The 26420-nt window shown below is 40.9% G+C and overlaps 1 protein-coding gene and 1 pseudogene across 1 annotated transcript in view; one reads left to right on the forward strand and one right to left on the reverse strand.

Moving 5' to 3' along the window:
* Positions 1-26420, forward strand: part of LOC117020906 (putative uncharacterized protein C6orf183) — a 51460-nt gene extending 25040 nt beyond the window's left edge. Inside the window, exons 11-15 of the mRNA XM_033103708.1 lie at positions 3236-3348; positions 3725-3860; positions 4127-4330; positions 13547-13739; positions 26272-26420. Coding sequence (XP_032959599.1) covers positions 3236-3348; positions 3725-3860; positions 4127-4330; positions 13547-13739; positions 26272-26291 — 666 coding nt within the window. The 3' untranslated portion in view covers positions 26292-26420. The remainder of the gene's footprint in view (positions 1-3235; positions 3349-3724; positions 3861-4126; positions 4331-13546; positions 13740-26271) is intronic.
* Positions 4449-4524, reverse strand: LOC117020934 (uncharacterized; annotated as a pseudogene).

Raw genomic sequence — 26420 nt, forward strand, 5'->3', positions numbered from 1 at the left:
GGAAAACCCCTGTTATTAAAATGGCTACGTACAAACATTAAATACTACTATTGACCATTGTATTGCTAAATCTATGGTTTACATTGGTCACTTTTAATTAACTTTATGGAGCAGTGAAGTGGCAGAAAATACTCCATCCTTTGCCTCTTCTTTTGCTTTTTCTTATTGGCCACTACAAGGAGGGAAACAGGCAGCAGCCATTTCCCCCATCTATGCTGTACTCCCCTCCATTTCCAGCGATAATGCCATATAATGAATACATGATATATGCTCTCACAAAGTGCTGTTGTATACAGCAGCTCCTATGTGCAAGAAGTTCAGGGAAACATAAAACACCTTTTCCCCGGTTTCCCTCGTCAGAAACAAACATGTTCTGATGACAATAGTGACATGTATTCATCATAGAAAAATTGGGAAATATAGAAAGGTTCACGAGAAAATTAAAATCACCATTATTTTACCACCCAAATATAATAACAGAATTATTAATATTCAGTACATGTCCTTCTAGTGTTATATATATATATATACACACGCAAGTAAGCTGTAGAGACATTTGGGAGGCGGGGAATATAAAATGGAACTAATTTTCCTCTGATTATTTCCCCCACTCTGCCTCCTACTCCACTGCCTTTGTCAATCTCCCAGAAGAAAATGAGATTTGCAATCAGTGGAAATCGCAGAGCTGTCAAAATACATGAACTCAGCCATGTTGGCAAAGACCCAGCCACGAGGTAGAATAAATGTCAAAGGATTTACCTACCCAGGAAGAAAGAATGAACACAGGCAGTGTTGACATTCTGGTTTCTGGTCAGCCCTACTGCTTATCTGCACGGTCGGCCAGTTCTCTTAGGGGAATACACTCATAGACTTTTGGTATTTCCTAAGCAGTTTCCTTCTGTGGACTGTGGTTAGTTCTCTTTTCCCGGAGGATGCTGGCTCTCTCCCTTTATTCCCCCTAGCCAGTTCTGCCCTCTTCCTTTCTTCCTGGCAATCTGCTGGTCCAGCAGTACTTTTGTGGTTTGTTCAGTCATTCCTTCAAGTGTCTTGCACTGTAAATTAATGTCACTTTTTGTTTCTTCCTATGTAATTCTGGGTAATTTTAGAAACAGCTGGAGAAGTCACAATACCATCAGAAAAAGTCTGCGGCTCCAAGCTGGGCCTCTGGGGCCACATCAGGCAATGCTGACCTGCAACACAAGAGCACCGTTGGCCTGGGAAACAAAAGGCTTCCATAGAGCCTAACTCACCCCAAATTCGGGGTCAAATATATACTGTCAAAATTTAACTCCCCTCAGGGGGGCCGGTTAGCTCAGTTGGTTAGAGTGCGGTGCTTTTAACAAGTTTGCCGGTTCGATCCCCACATGGGCCACTGTGAGCTGTGCCCTCTACAACTAGATTGAAACAACTACTTGACTTGGAGCTGGTGGGTCCTGGAAAAACACACTTAAATAAAAAATAAAAATCTGAAAAAAATAATAAAAAAAGAGAGAGAGAAAAAATCAACTCCCTTCATAGAGTATACACTTTACTACAGATTTTTTCTTTTTTTTTTAATGATCTTATGTTTCTGTATTAAGGAACTGGAGTGCACCACCTCACTCCCTAGGGTCTTTTCCAGTCCTAGGGTTGTGGGACATTTACACAGAAATATAATGAAATGCACACTTACCCAGAACAGACAGGAGCTAACTCTACCCACAGGCAGAATGAGAAGCCACTTAATGAGACCCAGTTAGGCAACTTTCTCTCTCACCTATTCTTGCTAATATCCCTGCCCAAAATTTTCTCCCCTACTGCCTTCATAAAGACTGGTACTCTATCTTTAGAGTCTTGGGGACTGTATTAGTTAATATTAGGTTTGGCTATTGGTCATAGATAAATACAAAATAACAGAGGATTAAAGGAGATAGAGATTTCTCTCTCTCTCCCTCATGTGAACAACCAGGCGTAGGAAGTACAGAGCTGGTGTGACAAGTCTGCTCCCTGGAGTACTCGGGGATCCACGCTCCTTCTATCCTGGAGTTCCAACAAATGGAGCCTCCATACCCAAGATTAACCCCTGTCTGAGATGAAGTTCCAGCTGTCGCATTCATATTCTAAGCAGCAGGATGGAAAATGGGGGTGGGGAAGCTGCCACTTAAGGGAAATTCCCAGAATCCACCGCATGACGTTTTCACTTTCATTCCATTGGTCAGAACTTAGTCACGTAGCTGCACCTAGCTGCGAGAGAGGCTTGGAAATGTCATCTATCTGGGTGGCCATGTTCCAAGACAAATATCCAATTACTATGGAAAAAGAGGAAAATGGATATGGAGGAACAACCAGTAGTTTCTGCCATTGTTGGGATTCTAAGAATCAGCTATTGGAATATAAGTAACCCAAAGAGAGGGGTTCCAACCTCAGCCATTGCCACGCAGTGTTCTCAGGGGGATCGGTGCCACTATGAAAGAACACATCTTATGGGATTGGGGCATATGCCTAGGTACAGGCAGAGAGAGCAACTAAGAAAGGGGCTGCCCAGAGGGCCAAGGGCAGGACCAGACTTCAGTATCAACTTCTTCCCAGTTTTCCCTAGGAGCCTCGGTGCAGGACCTCATCTCTCTTGACATCAGGAAAGATGACTGGAAATAAGTATAAACTGTAAATTATGTGGTAGATCCTATTGGGCTGACCGACTACTGCAATGCATGGCCACGACAGGACTACACATACTAGCACCTGGGAGGTGCTAGTCACTAAGCTTTACATACATCCTGTCATTTAATTCTCACAGCAACTTACTCTCCATTATCGTGCCATCCTACGAATGTGAAACTAGGATCAAGACTTTAAGTGGTTAAATCAAATAGCTAAAAAGCAGAAAGAAGAGTTTAATTCACTGATGTCTCAGCCTGGAACAAGACTAGATTAGAGGTTCAAGTTTCCAAACCTCTACAAATGTGTATATCAATTCTTCATAGTCATGAAATTATGCAAAAGGTGGAGTGGGAGGGGGCTGATATTTAAAATCTGTGAATAGTTTTGTTTAAAAAAGACTTAATAATAGTAAGTGACCCCTAATTTATTTTAGAAATAGATTTTCATGTCAGGCTGAAATGGATTGAGATGCTATTCCACTTGTTCATCTAAATATACCTTGAATCATGATTTAATTTTGTGATGACCCAGCTGTGATTTTGTTAATAATATTGCAAATGTTTGTATAATTCAACTAGTGCTACTTTTCTGATAGAATGAAAATATGAAAGAAGATGACCTTTCGATGGAACAAAATGAAAATGACCTAGCCCAAATAAGTCTCAGCCAACGTGCTGAGGCACTCATCAAGCAGAAAAAAGAAACAGGGTAAAATTAAATTATTTTAATGGTGTCTCATGGAAATGGGTTAAACACCGTGGGGAAAATTGAGTGACTGGTTAATATGGAGGTTACATGTTAACTCAAACATACTTGAAACAAATAAAAACAAGATTGCTAAAGCAGATAAGACAAGTAAATTAATGTTTCACTTTAGGACTGGGTTTTTAACAAGAGTGATTGCTAAGAGAAATTTCTTTTTACATTTATATGTAGAGAGTAATTATTTTATCTTCAGTGCATTTTTAAAGAGTAGCTATTATGAAGCTTCCTTAAGTTAAATAAAATTACTTCAGTTTGGTGTATATGAATTCTCCAAACCACTTTGAGGTAGGGCATTTATTCTGTTTCCTGCCTGTTAAAGGTACAGCTATGCAATGGCCCTGCAACTTCTGGGCTTGGATGATGGGCCTGGGCCCAGCGATAGGGATCCTGTCCTGATGAGAGGCGCCTACTTGTCCTTTCTGTACCTGCGCCACCTGAGAATCAGGGAGCTGCAGGTACGTGGATGGTCCAGCACGCTGGTTTTCAGGCATCTGAAATGTTTGGTTGCCTAGACAGGGGGCTTTCCTGCTGTTCTGGTAGCAACGAGTTTTTACACTTTGTTCTTTGTTCTGATTTTTCCATGAAATCAGGCTTTTTGGGGTGGTGTGTACCTTTCTCAGCAGTAGGGTTGACCTGCCAACTTCCAGGGCCCTATTAAGTTTTACTCTAGGGTGGGACTAGCAAAGGGCAGGGTTTTAATCCTGTTCTTTCTTTGTTTTAGCGCATCTGCTTAGGAATTCTGAACTACTTCAGATCTGTTGAACGAACGCTGACAATCAACACTTCAGGCCTTACCTTGGTTGCAGGGAGCCTGGTCCCCACCATAGATGATAGTTCTTGGGTAAATATGGCAAAAGGAGGCGTGGGCACCTTCCAAGGCCTAGGAGCTCACCACTACATCCATGGGTCACCTGCTGAGCACAAGGTGAGCTGTTACGCTGCGATTTTCTCTTCCTCAATGATCCTGTCTCCAAAGCTACCCTCCTCCCAAGCATCTAGAATCAGTTAATATGATGGAATAACAGGTGGGGGCTTCTTAGGGAAATAGCTTTTTAAAAAAATGTGGTGAAAGGGAAATGGTTTCTACACTTGATCTTAGCCAAAAGGCCGAGAAGCAATGGGAAATGGTTTCTTAACCACAGTGAAATGCAGTGAGCCCCATGTGAGCAGGGCTCGGGCAAAGAGCACTTTAAAGCAGCCCTGGAGGCCACAATAAGAAGGAAGGCCTTTCAGCTGCTGGTTTGTCGACTTTCTAGTGAACAGAGCATGAGGGGCCCATTCTGTTGTCCTTGCCTGAAAACCGTATGTCCTTACAGGGAAGCTCTTGTAAGACCCTCTTGACATTACGAGGGGTAACTTTTTGCTTCTTTTCTGTTTTCCAAGCCACTTGGAGCATGTGCTTTAGCTGCACTCCATGTGTGGGACCTTACCAGCATTTAAACTAGAATGTCCAGACCTAACTATGTGATTCCTCCCCATGTGGGAGAGGGGAGGCACAGATACAGGTGTTAATTTGTTGGGTCCATCTCAACAGGTCCAGGGCCAAGGCTACTGGGAGCAAAATCTTTCGGCTTACCAGCCTGGGGAGCTGACATCAGAGAAACCCCTAAAATAGACACCCCTCCCCGAGGCTCAGTGTGTTTGATTCTATGAGGAAAGTCTTGAGATATGTGTAGTATTAATAAGTGTTCACTCAATGACAGTTCCAGAAAAGAAAAGAAACTTACAACCCGTCATAGACACTTTCCCACTTTATGAACGTAATTTAGGCATGTGGCAAAGCAGAAAGAGCCCCAGAACGAGAGGATTTTCCTAGCTTTTTGACCTTGAGCATGTCTCTTCAGGCACAGACCTGATACCCCATGGCATGTTCAGGATCTGCCTGGACTTGACATATTAGGAACTGAGGCTTGTTGTGAGCAAGCGGTGGGAGATGAGGCTGCAGAAAAAAGCAGGCCAGACCATGAAGGTTGGCTCTCCGTAGGCTAGGAACTAATTCCCAGGTTGGTGGGGAACAGATAATTTTAAATAAGAGAAGGGCTCTCCTCATTGCTTTGTAAATTCTCAAGATCTTTGCCCAAATGTTATCCATTTATTCTCTTACTTCAAGTCTTTCATGAGTTTTCTGGTTTTTATTTAAATTTTTTTATTTTTAGTTTTTAATGTTTTTATTTTTTTTTCAGTTTCCTGTTTTTTAAAAGATAAAGTCCAGGCTCCTTGGTGAAGTTGGAAGGCTGGGTGCACATCTTGGACCTCCTTTCCCCCCACTGTCCCTATACCTCTATCTTTCTGGAGCTGCATCTGGCCCTCCTCTGAATGGGCAGAGCTGTTCATGCCAGTGGGTCTTGTACATGCTGGCCCTTCTCTCCCTCACCTCCTCTTTCCTTGGTAAATGCCTATTATATTCAAGAGTCCATTCAAATACCACTTCTCTCGGGAGCTTTCCTCTCTATGCAGAGCTGAGTACTTCTCCCCGACTTGTCTGCCTCCAGTACAGAGCCATGCTAGATGGTTGGCTTACGTACTCCCACCAGGCTGTGAGCCTGTCATTCATTCATTCATTCATTCCATAAATGTGCTGACCAATAAGTTCAGTAGGTACAGGAGATAGAGCAGTAAACAAAACTGGCACAAATCCCTGCCATCATGGAACTATTTGGTGGAAAGAGACAGACATTAAAGAAATAAGTAATATATATATAGAATGTCAGATGGCCTGGCACCAGAGCTTTCCCAAACTTCCTAGCCCCTTACATTTGGGTGGGGCCTACTGATGAGCTTTGGCCAGTGGGCTGTGAGCAGAAATAACATGTGTCACTTCCAGTCCAAAGCATTTAAGAGCTGGTTTATGACCCTCCAGCTCTCTTTCCCTGCTGCAGCCAGTGGAAGGCATACATGGAGCCACAAAATAGAAGCATCCTGGGTCCCGGGGTCACTCCCTGCTGGAAGATTGCTACCTAGGAAGCAACTAGTCCTGCAGTGAGCTCTGCATGAGTGAGAAATTAATTTTAACAGCAGGCCCCTGAGTTTGAGGGTTATTTTTCATAGAATAACCTAGCCTTTGAGGACTAGTAAAGATGGTGATAGGTGCTACAGAAAAAAATTAAGAAGGAAAGGGGGCTAAGGAATGGTGGAGGTTGGTGATGGGATGTTGCAGTTGTGAGTGGTTTGATCAGGGAAGGCCATTCTAAGAAGGGAATATTTGAGTAGAGACCTGAAGGAAATCGGGAAGAAAACCATGTGACTGACAAGGAGAAGAGTGCCAGGGGAGAGCCAGTGCAAAGGCCCTGAGGCACAAGGACCGTGTCTAGCAGTGTTGTAGAAACAGCAAGGAGTTCAGAGCAGCTAGAGTAAATGAGGGGGAAATTGGCAGGAAATGGGGTTAGAGAGATTGGAGGGGTGGGGAACAGTTTATGTGGGACTTTACGGACCACTGTGATTATAACTTTGAGTGAGAAACAGAGCCCTTGGTGAATTTTGAGCGGAGGAGTGCTGTAATTTGACTTACATTCTAACACTCCTGCTGCTGTATTAGGAATAGACTGAAGGTACTCTAGGGCTGAAGCAACTAGTTAGGAGGTTAGTACATTGATCAAACTAGGCACAGTGTGTCTGAGAGACAGCATGGTGAGAAATGGTCAGATTCTGGATGTATTTTGAAGCCAGTATGATTTCCAGGCAGAAGGGATGTAGAATATGAGAGAAAGAGAGAGGTCAAAATTGACTCCAAAGTTTTCGCTTGAGTATCTAGAAGTTTGGAGTTGCTACCATCTGGGATGTGATTGGAGCAGGTTTGTTGGGAAAATCAGAATCTCAATTTAGGACATGAAAAATTTGAGATGCTTACTAGATGTTCAAGTGGCAAAAGAAAGTACAGTAAGTCAGTCAATATCATCGATAGGTTCTGCAACTTTAAGCAAAACAAGGTATAACGAAACCAATTTTGCCACAGACTAATTGATATAAACAAGAGCTAAGTTCCTACGGCATCTCATCAGTGTTACAACGAAACTATGCTGAACAAAATGATATTATTCCAGGACCTGCTGTAAAGAGTTGGATATCCATCTTTCTTTCACATACTAAGTATTTGATAAATGTTTGTTGGACAAACGAAAGGCTCTGTCCATAACAGAATGGTTGTGAGGTCACAAAAAGACAATGTACACAGAAGTGCTTTGCCAAGTATATCATGTTGTTTAAATGAAGAACAATTAGCTACAATAATAATATCATATTCCCCAGGTGAGGCAGAGAATAGATTATTTTAATTTCCTTTTTTAAATATTTGAAAGATTGTAGCCAATAGATTAAGTCATTCATCTAACAAATTTGAAATTCTTAGGACTATTATTATCTGGCATTAATGTAAAGATGGTAAGCAAGTCAGAGAAATATTGTCTGCATTGCCAAAACCTAAAATTCATATTAGCAAGTGATGACAGAAACCAATAGAGTGAAAAGAATGAATGATGGGCCACTAATGTTCCTATAGTTACTGGACTCAAATAGTTGTTTTGGCATCAGTTATTTTGCAGACTTAAAAAAAAATATGAATCATTCCAAAGATCAAGTTACTTCTTACCCAAACAGGTAATTATTGTCTTCCCTTTCCTGCCACTCCTCTAAGCATAATATTGAAGAATCAATTCTCTAGACCACAAAAACTTTAAAGAGGGAGGGTCTTCCACATGGCTGTGGAAGAAATTAAAATTAAAAAAATATATTATAGTGACTGAGTCATAAGCCAGTATGAAGTAATTTGGCCATCTGGTCTTCAAAGTTCATCACCATTGGACATAAGCATACATTTCAGAGACAGGAACTGAGGGCGGGAAGGAGAAGGAGTATGTATGTATATGTAAAGGGCTTGAACAAGGAGGTGGGGGGGGGAAGAGTGGGGGGAAAGACCATTTAAATAGATTATGGCATTACAGTCAGCATCTTGTCTCTGCTATTGATTTCCATCAGCTTCAGAACTTAATACAGTGGCCATTTCTTTAAATTCTTATAATATTCCCCAGCCGAAGAACTTGGAAAGGTCTTTCCAGTACAAGGAATAAAGCAAACCACACTAAGTTGGGGTCCCTCCCCTCAAAGGAGAGCTCATTTTGCATAATAGGTGAAAGGAGCTAAATGCTAACAGAAGCCAACGTGCTAGTATTCTAAATCTAAGCACGCTGTCTCATTTTTGCATGTGACATGTTCTTTTTCAGCATCTTTTCTGTTTTTCACTGGTGCCTATCATTTTATAAGAAACAATACTTTCACTTTTGGAATTTTCAGCATCTTTTCTGTTTTTCACTGGTGCCTATCATTTTATAAGAAACAATACTTTCACTTTTGGAACTCCTAGCCAAAGTAAGCTCCTAATTTAAAAAAAAAAAAAGTTTTATGCCTAAAGAATAGCAAAAAGCAAAGCAAACCAAAACAACAACCTGCTTAACTATGAAATATCCTTTTAGAGGAATATTATTTAGAAATGCTCATACTTTTACTTATTAGAGGATTTCTAAGTTTCTGCTTGAATCCTTAAGAATCTACAATTGAATGGGCAATTCATCAAAGAGGAGTCACTTGGGGAAATTAAGTATGTCACCATCTGGTGTATTTATAACAGCGCCTTAAATCTGATTATAGTAGCATAGGACCCATGGAAGGGACCTATAGAGTACTCCTCACCTACCTTTCTGATATTGATGATTAACCATCCAAGCAGATGAGAGTGTGCCCTGTTTGTGAAGGTTCCGCAGGGTTCTTATAGTTATACACTAGGCAATGCCACATACACAAACCAATTGACAGATCTACTGAGAGAGAAGATATGACTGCTTAAAATTTATAGATCAGTGGATCCTATCCAACAACTGATTACTGAGCGTACCAAAATGTTTATATTACAAGAATGAATAGATGGGGGATAAAATATTGGGAACCATTGTTCCCATAGTTCAAATGACTCATAAATAACAATTTAGAAAATCAGATATATATATATATATATATATATATATATATATATATATATATATATATATATAAAATAAGTGTTGATGAAGAAAAATTGGAACCCTTGTGTACTGTTGGTGGGAATGTAAAATGGTGCAGGATTTTATGTAAAAGTGTCTGTTGGTTCCTTAAAAAATTACAAATAGAATTACCATATGATCCAGCAATTCCACTTCTGGGTATATATCCAAAAGAATTGAAAGCAGGATCTCAAAGAGATATTTGTACACCTACGTTTGTAACGGCATTATTTACAATAGCCCAGAGGTGGAAGCAACCCAAGTGTCCATTAAGGGATGGAAAAATATGATATATATACACACAATGGAATATTATTCAACCTGAAGAAGAAAGAAACATAGATGACCCTTGAGGACATTATGCTAAGGGAAATAAGCCAGTCACAAGAGAGCAAATACTGTATGATTACATACAGAGAATCTAGAGTAGTCAAATTCATTGAGGCAATAAGTGAATGCTGGTTCCAGGGCTTGAGGAAATGGGGAATGGGGAGTTATTGTTTAATGGGAACAGAGTTTCAGTTTTGCAAGAAGAAAAGAGTTCTGGAGATGAATGGAGCTGATGCCACTGAACTGTACACCTAAAAGTAGCTCAAATGCTAAATACTATGTTATGTGTATTTTACCATTTAAAAATATATATAATATAAAAAAACTAGGCCAATGTTTCTTAACCCTTTTTTCATTATTGCTCCCCCTACAAGGACTTTTTTTAGATATTTTTTCCCCTGACAGTCCTTCTCCAAAGAAATGTTAATATAAGAGATATGCCATATATCTGTACAGTATGTATGTCTGTGCTTTATACATTAAAAGAGTAAGATTTTTTTTGCCCTCCCCACCCCCAAGAATTACTTTTCGCCCCCATTGAGAATGCATGTATTAGGTTGTACTGACATGAGATGAGACTCTATGAGGGCAAAACACAGTATTTCTGACTGGTATATTTTAAAAGTACAGGTAGGGATCATAAAATGATAGACTAAAAGAAATCTATATGCAAAAAAAAATGAAATACCATTCATTTATTCATCCATTCTCTTATTTAAATATATTCTAAGCACCTATTATGTGTTAGGCCCCGTGCTAAACACTGAGGATACAATAACATACAAAAATAGACATGTCCCTTACCCTCATAGTGCTTATAATTCAGTGAGTGAGACAAATAGCAGTCAATAATCAAACAAATAAATGTAAAACAGCAACCTCAGTAAGTACTTCAAAAGAGAAATAACTTGGTGCTGTAGGGAGCCCAGAGGGAGTTCCCTATGACAGTGATGATGAACTGAGGTTGGAAGATGTAGAGGCTTTAACTAGGCAAATGGGGAGAGGACCTGTGGCCCAACGGAGCATGGCACCCACAAGAAGCCAAAAAAAGACACGAATGGCAGGGACACAGCAATCCAGATGGAAAGTGATACAAAATGAAACTAACCCAAAGTTTCTCAACTTTGTCACTTTTGACATTTTGGGCTTGATAATTCTTTGTTATGGGAGGCTGTCCTGTGCATTCCTGGATATTTAGCAATCTTGGTCTCTACCCCCTAAATGCCAGTAGCACCTCCCCTATGTGTGACAGCCAAAAATGTCCCCAGACGTGGCCAAATGTCCTCTGGGGAAAAAAAATCACATTTGGTTGAGAAGTACTGGAGAGAGATAGGCAAAGACCAGACTGTAGGCCTGTTAAGGAGTTGTTCTTTCTTCTGTGGGCAGTGGGATACTTTTTAGAGGTATCAAGGGGAAGGGGGAAGGACAATTAAAACTGCATTTCTCAAAGATCTTCTTCCAGCAGTGAGTAAAATGGAGGGGAAGGAAAGCCAGAGGGAATGTGGATAGAACAATTAGGAGGCTAAACCAAATTAGAAGCACCTAGACTAGTCCTAGGGAAAGATAATAACAGCTTGGACCACAGTGGTCGGTGATGGGATTGAGAGAAGTGGATGGATTTGAGAGATAGGAAGTAAAATTAACAGAACTTGGCACTAAATTGGTCACGTAGGGAGAGGCAGAAAGAGATGTCAGGAATGATTCATGCTAGAGGAAATGGATGGGTGGTGGTGCCACTTGCTAAAATGGGGAAGCTGGACATAGCCTAGGTTTGTGGGGGAAGATCACACAATTTAATCATGTTAAATTTGAGGGGCCTTTGACGCCCAGTAACAGATGGTAAATAAGTCATTGGATATGTGGGTCTAGAGCTCTAGGAGGTCGGGGTTGGAGATATAAATTGGGGAACAAAGGGTCTAAAGAAGGTTATCGCAGCTGTAAAAGTGTATTGTCTCCTCAGGAAGGACTATAGGAGGAAAAGATGAGGTCCCAGGAAAGGGACTTGAGTATGGCCACCATTTAATGAGCTAACCGAGAAAAATACACCTCAAGCATCAGAGCAGGAATGGCCGAAAAGTGGGTCAGAGCAAGAAGAATGTGGAGTCCTAGAAGTCCTGGGAAGAGAGTGAGGCAAGAAGCAGAGGAGAGAACAGAACTGTGTCAGGTGCTCCTGAGAGGTTACGTAAGATGACTGAAGAAATCTGCGGGATGTGGAGAGAAAGTCATTGCTGGTCATAGTGAAAGTGGTGTGGGTGGCTGGAGGGAAACAGGACCCGGAGGGAAATGGTGAGGAGTAGAAGGTGAGGGAATGGAGACAGTGAGTGGAGATGACATCTTGGGAGCTTGGCCCAAGTGGAGGAGGAGAGACATAAGATGGAACTTGGGGAAGGGTACGAGGATCTTTTAAGATGAGAGGGGCGTGAGCAGGTTTCAGTGTCAATTGCGAAATATCTGGTTGAGAGAAGTTGGATATCCAGCAAGGAGAAGGGATGTTTCAGAGGTGGGAGGGGATGGGATCCAAAGTACAGGGAGGGACTAGCCTTAGAGGAGGGGAGTGGAATCGTGCCCTACGTGTAGGAGGAAATGGGAGGAGGGGAATGAATGCGGTGGGTTTATGTGTGTGCGTGGAGAAGTAGATGGAGCTTCTGCTGAGACTGAGGGGGCCAGTGAATTCAGAGGCTTGAGAAGACTGGAGAAGTTCAAAGTTATGAGAGTTCTATTAGAATAACGATTCTCAGAAAGCAACAGATCCTCAGTCATCTAAGAAAAATAAAATTATGATTGGAAGGCTCAAATTACTCATAGTGTGCATTTCTTATGGCTGCCATAGCAATGCACTGAAAAGTGGGTTGCTCACAACAACTGAGAGAGAAATGGATTCATTCACTGTTCTGGAGGCTCCAAGTCCAAAATCAAGGTATTAGGAGGGCCATGCTCTCTCTGAAGATTCCATGAGGAGATCCTTCCCTGCCTCTTCCAGCTTCTGGTGGCTGCCAGCAATCCTTGGCGTTCCTTAGCATTCCATGGCTTATAGAGGCACCACCACAGTCTCTGCCTCAGTCTTCCTGTGCCTCCTCCCCTGTGTATCTGTCTCCAAATTTTCCTCCTTTTATAAGAACACAGTCATTGGATGAGGGTGCATCCTAATCCAACATGATCTCACCTTAACTTGTGTACATCTGCAAAGACTCTTATTTCCAGATGAGGTCACATTCACAGGTTGGCCGGGGACACTATTCAACTCAGTATATTACTAAGATATGAGATTATGTTAATGCATTTTAGAAGTATTTAGAAGATTAAAACAAAAATATCTTCAGCAGCTAACATATATATATGTACAGTGTCACATACTCCCTACAAGAACCTGTGGTGTCTCCACGGTCCCCATGTTACAGATGAGGAAACAGAGGCTAAGAGCAGCTGAGTGACTTGCCCGAGGTGAAGTCCTGGCAGAGCCAGGACCTGAAACGCAGGCATTCTGACTTCAGAGACCACCTTTAACACTTAGTTGGCTCTATTGCCTGCTTTTTTCCAGGTAACCCTGAGTTAATCAGAACACTTAATCAGCTAGTTACTTACCTCAGAATGTCTACCCCTGCCCACATTCTTTGCTAATATCCTTTTCTCTACATACAGCTCTTCGAGCCTTCCACATGTCTGCAGCTCCACGTGGACAGCCCACTGCATGGAAGCAGAAGCCTGCTTGTTTGGTTCATTTGGGCTGGCAAAATATAGCCTCCCTTTTCCGGTAACTTCCAGGCTTGGCTTTCTTTCCCCAGGTCCACAGTGTCCAATTCCTGGAGTTCTCAGAAGTGGAGAACCATGATGACTACTACAGCATAAGAGCTGGCTACATCTACACCCAGGACCAGCGAGGGGTGCATGTCATGTATGATGAAGCTTTGCGGGATCTGAAGGAACTGGAGACAGAACTTCTGCTTATGGCCAGCCATTACATTGAGAAAGAAAAAGGTCAGAAGGCAGATTTTTTTTTTTTAATTAAAATTTATTGAGGTGTCAATGGTTAGTAAAATTACATAGGATTCAAGTCAGTCAGATTTTTTTTCCATCGAAAAATTTTTTATTTTTCAATTACAGTTGACATTCAATATTATATTAGTCTCAGGTGTACAACATAGTGATTAGACATTTATGTAACTTACAAAGTGATCGCCCCAATAAATCTAGTACCCATCTGACACTATACATAGTTATTACAATAGTATTGACTGTGTTCCTTATGGTGTACTTTACATGCCCATGACTATTTTGTAACTGCCAGTTTGTATTTCTTAATCCCTTCACCTTTTACACCTCCCCCCACCAACCCCCAGAAGTCAGATTTTTAAAAATCAACCAGCCAAACAAACACAAAGCACTAAGGGCTCGATTTAACACCTCCCACCTCTAAATATAAATGCATATCCAATAGTATCTGAAAATTTAATAAGCACATATAGCTCCCCAACACACATTCACTTTAGAAAAGATCCACTTTTGTTTCCAGCCCAATTGGCCCTTTTGTTGGAGACTGTGACTACTCTCTCAGGGCGTGGTTATAACTCTTACTGTTGATTAGATGCTACTTGTTGCCCAGTAGCATTTCTGCAGTTCCCAAAGTGCGGGGAGTGTCATGCAGGGCCCTGAGGGAAGCAAAGTAAGCAAGTGAAATTAATGATTTATTATTTTTAAGTGACAAGAAACAGTGATTGACCTTGGGAAACTGCAGTTAGAAGCAGAGACATCCCTGGGTTCCTAACAGAAAATCACCAGGATACAAGAAGGATCTGGCTAGGAAAATGCCAGATATAAGCCCCAGAGGAGAAATCATTACTCAGGGTAATCAAATAACCCATAATCTGTATTCTCTTTTCCTTCTAGCACCACTCAAATGCATCCAATTTTAGAAATAGGTGAGGTAAGAATATTTCTTTTGAAATAATATGCTAGCATTAGCATTACATTTGGAAAGAACTTAGAGTTTCTAAATACACTGCAATACCTAAAGGGAAATTCAGCAAGGGTTTGTGCTATTTGGTAATATATTAGACTGTACTTAAGGATAATTCATGCTCATATTGTTATAAAATGCTGCTCAAGGAATGTTTGACAATTAACCTTTCAGATCGCAAACAGAATTAATTTAATACTGAATTGAACCTTTTGTCCTTTTGTTGCCACAGACCATTTAGGACCTGAATCATGGGATAATGCAATGATGGCATCCAACATTCTGGGGCATTTAATTTAAGCTATTAGCTTTTATCTTTATTGGTTATCCTACTTTTAATGCATCATTTTTGTTGATAATAATTTATAATATGATACAACTATTTCCAGCTAAGAATTTAAGTTGATTATAACTCTTAGTCATTTTGCCACATGAGCATCTTTCAACTAGTAAGTGTATAGTCATTCGTTGTGAAATGATTTCTCAACTGCTGCTAGAGAAATTCCTGATCAAAGTCTTTCTCTCCTTCAGTACCTATTATACACTTGGTAATTATTACATTCAAACTTCAGCACCTGAAACATTACTTTTTAATGTTTCATTCTGAAATAGACCACTTAAAATTTAAAGCGCTGATAATGCTGATAGTGAAAACTAACATTAATATAGTAGGAAAATATTTTACTGAATAATGATTACATTTATTTATTTAAGTTAGTGATTAACATAATTAAAGCATATCTTAGAAACTTTTCTGAAAATTTTTGACTTGGCAATCATCAATTGAAATAACAGGTTAAACTGGATTTGGTTTTAAACCACCAGGGACCTGTTTTTAGAGAAGGAGAAATGTTTATTTTGCCTTTAAATTATAAGCTTGAGGACATTTTAGTAAAGACTTCATGTTAACTGAATTTGATTATATTTTTAAAATTAGTCTTTAAAACTAAATTTAAAAAGTAAAAACAATGGGAAGCTTACTATTTTCACTTCTGTGAGATATGACCTTGTAATAAATCTCAAAAGCTTAAAAAAAAAAAAAGTAAAAACAAAAACGCCCATTGACTTAGAAATCAACAAATATGAATTTAGGGCCTAGTCTTTGCTGATGGCTCTTTAACTGATTCTGAGAAATCCCACTTACTGTTCATTTTTCTCATTCTTGAGATGGAGATGACAACCTGAGGGCACATTTCTAATAGGAATAGCTTTGTGGAGAGGCCTGTGTCTGGTCATTGTCATCCACCTCTCTTCCAGGTCACAAAAAGGGCAGCAAGTCAAATACTGGCCAGGACTGGGGATGGGCCCATGCAGGAGTGGACAGATTTGCTGTGCTGTATGACATGTGGTCTTGGGAAGCAGCTCTTCTAGAAAATAAGCGCCAGGTATTTTTGCCTAGAAAACAAAACTTCTATTAAACATCTTTATAAAACCCAGAATTTTTTTTTTTTTTAACTCAGTGGTCTTTTAGGGCAGCTTTCAAGAAAATGAATAATTATCGCATTTAAATAATCTCAGCTAGTTGTAAGAATTTGAGTAATAAGTTTTATTCTCTTTACTGTGGTTCTTTGTTACAAAATATAAAATATGAAGGATACTACTTTATGTTATAAGCAAAATTTGTTAAAGGGCTATATAATTTAGGTCTTTTTATAAAATGTATGCTTTTATAATATGAGAATAAATGATGACTCCATTGACGTTCATTGTCTTGTCAAGAACAACCCTCACTCTGCTAAATACAGAGAAATTAACTGACCTTAGTATGGCCTTTAGAACTCTATGCCGTGTGTGGGTGGGTGAGAGCAGTTGGGCAAGGAGTGCTTGGTGCAACAAGTTACAAGGGTAAATTTAAAGCCACAATACAGCATATAATTTTTATTTTTCATTTTGTTTATGTGGTGTAACCCTTTAATTGATTTGGGAATATTGAACCAACCTTGCATACTGGGAATAAATCCCACTTGATCGTGGTGTGTAATCTTTTGAATGTATTGTTGAATTTGGTTTGCTAATACTTTGTTCAAGAGTTTTGCATCTATGTTCATCAGGAATATCGGCCTGTATTTTCTTTTTTGGTAATGTCTTTGTCAGGTTTTGGAATCAGGGCAATGATGGCCTCATAGAATGAGCTTGGGAGCCTTCCCTTCTCTTGAATTTTTTGGAATAGTTTGAAAAGAATAGGTGTTAATTCTTTGAATGTTGGGTAAAATTCACCTGTGAAGCCATCTGGTCCAGGACTTTTGTCTGTTGGAGGCTTGTTAATTACTGATTCAATTTCATTAGTAGTAATTGGTCAGTTCAGATTATCTGTTTCTTCTTGATTCAACCTTGGAAGATTGTATGCATGTAGGAATTTATCCATTTCTTCCACATTGTCCAATTTGTTGGTGTATAATTGCTCATACTGTTTTCTTAATTGTTTTGTATTTCCGTGGTGTCTGTTGTCTCTTCTTCTTTCATTTCTAAATTGATTTATTTGGGTCCTCTCTTTTTTTTTCTTGATGAGTCTGGTTAAAGGTTTATCAATTTTGTTTTTCTTTTCAAAGAACCAGCTCTTGATTTCATTGATCTTTTGTATTGTGTTTTACTAACCTCTATTTCATTTATTTCCACTCTGATCTTTATCATTTCCTTCCTTCCACTCACTTGGCATTTGTTTGCTGTTTTTTTTTCCAGTTCCCTTATGCGCACAGTTAGATTGTTTATTTGAGATTTTTCTTGTTTCTTGAGGTAGACCTGCATTGCTATGAATTTCCCTCTTAGGACTGCTTTTGCTGTGTCCCATATATTTTGGGTCATTGTGTTTTCATTTTTATTTGTCTCAAGGTATCTTTTGACTTCTTTCTTGATCTCATTGTTAATCCATTCATTGTTTAGTGGTATGTTATTTAGCCTCCATGTGTTTGTCCGTTTTTTCTTGTAATTAATTTCTAGTTTCATACCATGGTGGTCAGAGAAGACACTTGATATGATTTCAATCTTCTTAAATTTACTGAGACTTGTTTAGTATCCTAACATGTGGTCTGTCTTGGGAAAGAATATGTATTCTGATGATTTGGGGTGAAATGCTCTAAAAATATCAATTAAATCCAGCTGGTCTCATGTGTCATTTAAGACCATCATTTCCTCGTTGATTTTCTGTCAGAAAGATCTGTCCATTGGTGTCGATTGGATGTTAAAGTTCTTTATAATGATGTATTACTGTTGATTTCTCCTTTTATGTCAGTCAATCTTTGTTTTATATATCTTGGTGCTCCTATTTTGTTGGGTCCATAGATCTTTACTAGGGTTATGTCCTCTTGTTTGGATTGATCCTTTTATCATTATGTAATGTCCTTCTTGATTTCTTATTATAGTCTTTATTTTAAAGTCTATTTTGTCTGATATAAGTATTATTACCCCAGTTTTTTTGTTTGTTTTTTGTTTTTGTTTTCATTTGCATGAAATATCTTTTTCCATCCCTTTATTTTCAGCCTATGTGTGTCTTTCAATCTAAGGTGTTGTAGATAGCATATGTATGGGTCTTGTTTTCTTATCCATTCAGCTACCCTATGTCTTTTGATTGGAGCACTTAATCCATTTACATTGAAGGTGATTACTGATAGGTACATAGTTATTTCCATTTTATTATTCGTATTTTTTATATTTGTTCATTTGTTTTCTCCTATCTTCTGATTAAAGAATTCCTTTTAACATTTCTTGTCATACTGGCTTGGTGGTAATGAATTGCTTTAGCGTTTTTTGTCTGGGAACCTCTTTATCTCACCTTCAATTTTAAATGATCACCTTGCTGGGTAGAGTAGTCTTGGTTGTAGGACCTTGCTTTTCATCACTTTGAATGTTTTCTGTTTTCTGCCACTCCCTTTTGACCTGCAAAATTTCTGTTGAGAAATCAGCCGACAGTCTTATGGAAGCTTCCTTATAAGTTACTAGTTGTCTTTCTCTTGCTGCTTTTAGGATTTTCTCTGTGTCTTTAACCTTTGCAATTTTAATTATAATGTATTTTGGTATAGGCCTTTTTTGGGTTCATCTTGTTGGGGACTCTGCACTTCCTGGACCTGTATGTCTATTTCCTTCACCAGATTAGGAAGTTTTCAGTCATTATTTTTTTCAAATATGTTCTCGATCACTTGCTCCCTCTCTTCTCTTTCTGGTACTCCTGTGATGTGCTTGATTTTGTCCCAAAGGTCCTTTCATTTAATTAATTAATTTATTTATTTTCATTTTGTTGTTCTGATTGGGTGTTTTCTGCTACTTTGTCTTTTAATCGCTGGTTCTAGCCTCTGCTCCATCTAATCTGCTGTTGATTCCTTCTGGTATAGTCTTCATTTCAGTTATTGTATTCTTTATTTCTGACTGGTTCTTTTTTATGGCTTCTGTGTCCTTTTTTATGCTTGCTATCTCTTTGTTGAAATTCTCACTAAGTTCCTTAAGCATTCTTACCAGTGTTTTAAACTCTGTCTTTGGTATGTTCGTTGCCTCCATGTCGTTTAGTATTTTTCCTGGAGTTTTCTCCTGTTCTTTTATTTGGGACATGTTTCTTTGTTTCCTCATTCTGGCTGCCTCTCTGTGCTTGCCTCTGTGTATTAGGTAGATCTTCTACGTCTCTCAATCTTTGCTGGATGGCCTTATGTAGTAGGTGTCTGTGTGGTCTAGTGGTGTGGTCTCCCTGGTCACCTGTGCCGGGTCATCTGTGTTCCAGGAGTGTTCCTTGTATGTGTTGTGTATGCCCTCCTGTTGTAGTTGAGCCTTGATTGCTTTTGGCACATCAATGGGTGGAATTGACTCTCAAGCTCACTGACCTGTGAGGATTGGCTATGCCTACAACATATGAGCTGCTGTGGGGGCACTGACCCTTCAGAGGAGGATTTGCCCCAGTGGGTTCTTGTGCCTGTTGAGACCAGCCTTTGGGCATGTATCTTGTGTGGCTAACCAGGTAGTGCTCTCGTGTGGTCTAAGGCCAGCCTCTGGGTGTGTTGCTTCTGGTGTCTCCTGAGAGGGGCTCCCATGCAGGTCAATTTCAGCCTTGCTTGTGACTGGCCCAGGGCTACCTGGTAGGAGCTACAAAGCTATATGCAGTTGGTTGCTGCCTTTGCTGGACCTCAAGGCATGTGGGGGTGGCCTTGCTGTGAACCAAGGTTGACTGCCACTAGTATTGGGCCTGGGGAAGTTGAGCAAAAGTCCCAGGGTACCTCTAGTCCTGTTGCCACCTGTCAGCTGCCTCTAAGGCTCAGTTGCTGAAAGAGCCTCCTTAACAGTGTGGGCAGGGCTAGTTGAACCAGTGCTGATTGTGCCTCCAGCAACGCTACCAGAGTTGGTTGGGGTGGGTACCCAGGAAGTCACTGGGGTGGGGCTGGTGGTTTTCACAAAATTAATGCAGATTCAGTTCTTGTGCCAGTACTAAGCCTGTGTCTACTCTGAAAAATGCCCAGAGAACACTATGGCTAGCTGCCACTCACCTCATGCCAATAGATTCCTGAGAAGCACCCAAGAAGGGCTGCAGCATGAGATGGGGCTGACCACCTACCACTGAAAACTTCCCAGGCTGCCATGGGCCATCTGCTGCTGAATAAGCCTCCTGCAGTTTATAGGACAGGGCTGGTCGCCCAAAAGCTGAGAGGGCCGCCGGTGATGCTGTACTTGCTGGGCAGGACAGGGTTCCAGGGAGTCACCAATGTGGGGCACATGCAGAGTTCACCGGGCCCATGCGGTCTCAGATTTTGGGGAAGGTTCAACACAGGAAAGATGGTGTCTACCTGTAGGCTACACATGAGGCAGGCTCCACACAGGGACAATGGCAGCTGTCCCTCTAGCCCTCACCTTGAACCACACAACTCAATCTTTTCCAGTATGTCTCTGGTGCCTCTTAAGTTGCCGACCCTCTGCTGGTGCCCAGGGTGAGTTCATGCAAGGGAGTGAGTCTGTGTGTGGGTCTTTTAAGAGGACATCTGGGTTTCAAGCCACCTTCTGTCTCACTGTGAGGGACAGAGTCTTCTCTGATTTTTATAGCCAGATGTTGGGAGGACTCTTGCTCCTGGCTCACGACCCCTGGACTGGGGAGCTTGGTGTGTGGCTGGGACCCCTTACTCTTCATGGGGGACTTCTGCCACTGAGATGTCCCTCCCAATGCTCAACCACTACGTTGGGTTTGGGGTCAGCCTGTTTTGTATCTCTGCCCCTCCTATCAGTCTCAGTGTGGCCTCTTCTTTATGACCTTAGTTATAGGGGTTCTGTTCAGCTGGTTTTTAGATGATTCTCGAGGTTGATTGTTCTATAATTTTGTTACGGGAGGTGGCAGGCACGGCATTTACCTATTCTGCCATCTTTACTGTTCTCCTCATAGCTTTATTTTCATATCATAGCTGTTTGGGTGTCAGTGTGGAGAATGGATTGAAATAGAAAGCTCCCGGAGAAAAGAAGTGCAGTTATGACAACAGGGACTTGAAGAGTTAGGAGGGGAACCACACTAGGGGTGTAATAATGAGACTAGGAAGGCGGAGCAGACTTGAGAGCACTTTGTAGAACTGGAATGCAGGATTTGAAGACAGGATGTTGGAGTGAGAGAATAAGAGTAGAATTAAAATGACTTCCTCAGGGTCAGGGAGGAGGCTATTAACTGAAACAGATGCAGGACGAGGGACATTTAGAGGGAACAATAACATTGTATCTAGGACATGAGGCATGTAAGGAGAGTTTGCTAAAATCCAGGTGTGAGTATTTTGTGGGTGCTGTAGTTTTGAAACTCAGGAATAGGTATGAGCTAAGGTATCAATGTGGAAGTTGAATCACAGTAATGAGTCAAACTGACTAAAAAAAGCCAGCAATGTCTGAAATGGTTCCCTGGGTAACACTTACCTTTAATGGAAAGGTCATGGAATAAGAATCCGTGAGAGGAACAAAGAATAGCCAAGGAGACTGGAGAAGAAAAGGAAGGAATAGTGTTATGAAAACCAACTGGGGGGAAGAAGGGAGTGTCTTAACTAGTAGAGAAGAATAGTTATGAGTGTGGAGTGCAGCGAAACACCAAGAAAGATGAGTCCTGAAAGCCAGGTGGTGGGTCAGCCATCAGGTGGTCATGGCCGGCTTGTGGGACTCTCAGCAGAGTGACAGGGGCGGAAGCCAGGTTACAGTGCACTGTGCTGTGGTCAGAAGATGGGGAAATGGAAATGTTTTCTTTGAATTGTTTTTCTAGTAGAATAGATGGTTTACCATTTCATCTGCTCTCTGCTCTGTTGCTCATGGAGATGTAGGTCACCCAATTTTTGAAAACAGTTGGCTGGGCTTTACAGGGTGCAGGCCCTGGGCTTTGAAAACTGTTCCTCTTTTCAAAGACAACTGGCCTCTACAGAGTTTGCATCTGCAACCTTCATCTGCCAGTGAGAACCTTACTTTGGTCAACTGAATAAATGAGAGATTTAGATTCGTAGTGTAGTAACTGGAAAGGCTGCATTCAATGTAAATAAGACAGAATCCTAAAACTCAACATGTTTGTTGGTCCAGACATGAATTTTACACAGCCCCCCTCTTCTGTACTCTCTCTTTCCACCTTCCTTTTTAGTGCTTCTAGGCCTCCTATGGAGGCCCCAGGTGGACTCATTGGCAGAAAAAAGTAGAAGGATAGAGAGAGGACTGAAAAACAAACCAATTTGTCCACATTTCAGCCTGAGGTTCATTCTGTGCTAAGCTACCAGGGCTGCCCACTAGTTTCTTCTGTGGTACATGAAATTATTTTAACTTAAAACAATCATTGCAAACATCTCCCTCTTTTCTAGCCTGAGAATAAGTTCCCCAATAGAAACTGAGCTATCTGTGCCAAAACTGTAAAATGTAGCCTTCTAAATCAGAAATGCTGTCAAAAGAGCCTATTTTTAATGGATAAACAGATTTTTATCTAGAGTACAATTGATTTCCCCCAGCACTGTTTCTACTGCCAAGTTTCCTCAGCTGTTTTTGATTGTTAAATATATCGGAATCACTAGAGTTCAGAATTGCCGTAACACATTGGGTTGTCTTAAGTCCTTAAGTAACCAGATTATGTATGAACACTCATAAAATTTTAGCTGGTGTGAGTTTAGGTAGACATAGGGACTCTTAGAGAAGCCAGACATCAGCTATACCGGCTCCTAAGTGACACTTGTACCCACTGCTCATTCTCTCCACAGCCACCAGAAGACACATTTTCAGGGTAATTTGAATTAGTGTTTGGAGCACTAAGGAAAAAAAAAAATTCTATGACAGGTTGCATCTAGCATTGATTTTCTGTTTTGTGCTTTCATTTGACCTAAACTACTATTTTTTTTTTAATTTTTTAAACCTGAGAAATTAAAAAAAAAAAAAAGTTTGAGGTAAAACTAGTATAAACACAGTAAGGTTTGAAAGTATTCATTTTGGCTATTTTTCTATTTCCTCCAATATTTGATACCTACCATTAGTGTGTACCACTAATTGTTTTGCCTGAGAGTTGGCCTTGGACACACACAGGTGACATTTGACAGGCTAGGAAGACTCCTTAGACAAATACCAGCCCAGAGTTTAAATGGAAATGGGCCAGTTAGCAAACATAATAAATAGAACCTGTGAGGTGGAAAGATCACAGTCCTACCCCTGTAGGGAAAGAATTCATAATAAAATTATGCAAGGGTCCATCTGAAAGCTTCTCGATGTTGAGGCCAAAGCTTGAAAAAAGCCTTATCAATTTAAAAAGGCAGCTGCGTTTTCCTTCTCAAGAGGTACGGTTGCCAGGTAAAATATGACAATATTTGGGACACACTTATACTAAAAAAGTAGTCAGTGTTTATCAGAAATTCAAATTTAACAAGATGACCTGTATTTTTGTTTGCTAAACCTGGCAATCCTATCAACAACAAAAGTGAGTCTGGTGATTTAGCACCAGCCTCTGCAACCTAGGATCACCAGATTGGAATTACCAGCAAGAACCCTCCCCAGGAACTTCCCCTGCCAAACAACCAAACAATAGGGCTTTTTGTACAAAAACAGGTCAAGGCGATACAAATGCCACAAACTAGCTCCTGGAATTGCCCTAGCCCAGCCAAAAAGATTCAGGTTAGTCCAGAATGATTTAGGGAAGTAATTGTTGCTTTCCTAACCTCCCCCTAAGCTATATTGAGTGACCACCATCTTACCCCTCCGAGTCACTCCTTCGTTTCTGCTTTGTCTTCTGCTATTTAATAATTGAATGTTATTCTAGAGTAGGGCTCTGTGGATGGGACAAGGTAATCTAGACCACCCTGCAAGGCAAGGCAATCTCTATGTCCTTCATCTCACGTTCTGAGACATGGGAGTGTCTAACCTGTGGCGTGCAGTGTGTCCTGAGCTATCAGCCTCCTGTGGTTGGCACCAAGGTCCCTTAGACCAATGTTTCCCAAAGGACATACTGCAAAATCGGATGCTAAATAAAGTGCCCCAGGCTCTCCCTCTCTGAGCCTTAGCACTGAAACCCTCAGGGACTGGCTGTCTATGAATAAGGGAGTATTTGATTCCTAGTCTGCTGTTGATTCTCAACTGTTCACCTCCCTTGGGAGCCTGGGAAGCCATGATTGGCAAGACGGAGGCACTGCAGGCTCTTCGTGCTGCTTGGTTCCTGTACCTCACTTTGCCTTCCGCACTGTTGCCTCCTGTCGTCAAATAGTGCTTACACCGTCTCAGTTCTTTCTGGTTTTGCATTCTTAGCTATGGACTCCCCACAATGAAAGAGGCTCCTTGTCTCCTTTTAGGAAAAGCCTTAGTTTGTTGAGAAGAGGGCTGATTTCCTGGCCTCAAACCACCAGGAAGAGCGACACCCAAGGACACAAAACACACTCTTTCGCTAAGGCATCTCAAAGTGTTCTAGGCTGTCGGGTTGGTAGAAATTGCGACCTCAGCAATTCACTTGTTGCTCCCAGTTAATGCACACACTGGGCAGATGCATTGTTCCTTTGGTGATATGGCTGCAATAGGAGATGAGACCTTTCAGAAGCATGAAACCTCCATGAGAGGAGCTAGGTAGTCAAAGAAGAGTGTTTGGGGAGAGACATCTTGAGCTAAAACTCTGAGGGAAGATGTGTTGGATTAGTTTGGCAGAGGAAAGGAATTCATTCCATAGTAAGACCAGTGGCAATAAAAGTTCAGAAGCTTCCAGTCAGAGCCAATGTATCCATCCAGTGATATAGACTAGATGTCTGGGCTCTAAAAGCTTTTCAGGGACCACTGAAAATGTTTGAGATCTGAGGGGGGAAAAATGCATTACTCCAAAATATTAAAAAAACACACAAAATAGACATCAATACATGCTTAATTACATGTCTGTAAAGTATAAAAACTTTGTTAATTGACCACTTATGAACATCTCATTACTCTTGAAATTTATAGAGCAGATTTTCTCACTTCATAAGAATTCCCAAGTATATACTGCCCAGAAATCATAGCCAATCATTAATTGTGTTGCTTGTAGCCAAATGATCTGAAAACCAAAATTATACATATCATTTAACATTTTTACAGAAAACAGTTTGATTGGGATGTGAGTACATTTTAATATATTTACTAAAATGTGGGACAGGGTCTCCAAAAAATAAGAGTGTCTAAGGCCAACAAAGGTTGTAAAACAACCCCAAAACAGTAATTACGTTGTTCAGAACTACTTCCTTATCTTGCTAGGTTCCTGTTTGGGAGTCCAGCCCGGTGATCTCTAAAGAGCTTTTAATGATTAGCACCATGAGTAATTACATACAAATAGAACTTACACACAGATCAGAAATTCCTTAAGCCCACAGACAAATAAATGTAAAAGCAAAATAAAGAGCATCTCTTTCTGAATCCCACACTAAGAACCCTCTTCAATCATAGTGTCTGGAAACTTGCTTTGGTTTTTAGAAAAGACTTGTATGAACTCTACGAGAAAAGGAGCCCCCTCAATGCCTTTGAGAGCTCTGTACCCCAGGCTTTTCATAGTGGAGTCCAGTGTGGGAGAAATGCCTTTGTATGTGGGGGAACTTGCCCCCTCAGCCATCCATCCATCCTACATCACCGCCCATCATTTCTACATAGGTGAAATTGGGGCAGGCTATTATAGAAAGGGGGTCAGACATGGGGCTGAGGGTGGAGGACGGGGAGGGGGCTGCCTGCCTACATTTGGCGATGGAGTAAAATGGGGGAGGGAGAATGTGTCTGTGAAGAAAGGTGTGGGAAATAAATATATTTGATGGAGCAACACTGAATGCACTGTCATTAGAGCTTATAATTATTAGATGTTATGTTATTCATTATGTAACCCCCCGTTTCTCTGGAGAGAACAGGGTTAACAGGGGACAGAGGCAAAATGAATATTCTTTCCCTCACCCTCCCTAACTCTGTCTGTAGGTTTACTAATTGTTCTGCGTTGCATTGGTGCTGCAGCTGCCCACACCAGGCCCATACCTGGAGGTTCAGCGCTGTGTCTCTCCTGCCTGGTGCCCAGGGTCTTTGTGAAGCATGGAGTGGGTAGGGCCTTATGTCTCTTTGCTGTGCCCCCAGCTTCCTCTGCTGCTTCCTGACTCTTAACCTTACTCTCAGCTTCTCGACAGTTACTTTGAAGCCTACCAGCATGTGTTGGACCCGGAGGAGAGGTTTGCCTTAGCGCAAGTGATCGCTGACATCATGCACAGGTGCCCAAGGTTTGACCTCAGCCACCCATATTTCATTAAGGCCTACCAAGACGAGTG

The sequence above is a fragment of the Rhinolophus ferrumequinum genome, chromosome 3 (genome assembly GCF_004115265.2).
Source record: "Rhinolophus ferrumequinum isolate MPI-CBG mRhiFer1 chromosome 3, mRhiFer1_v1.p, whole genome shotgun sequence".
NCBI lineage: Eukaryota > Metazoa > Chordata > Mammalia > Chiroptera > Rhinolophidae > Rhinolophus > Rhinolophus ferrumequinum.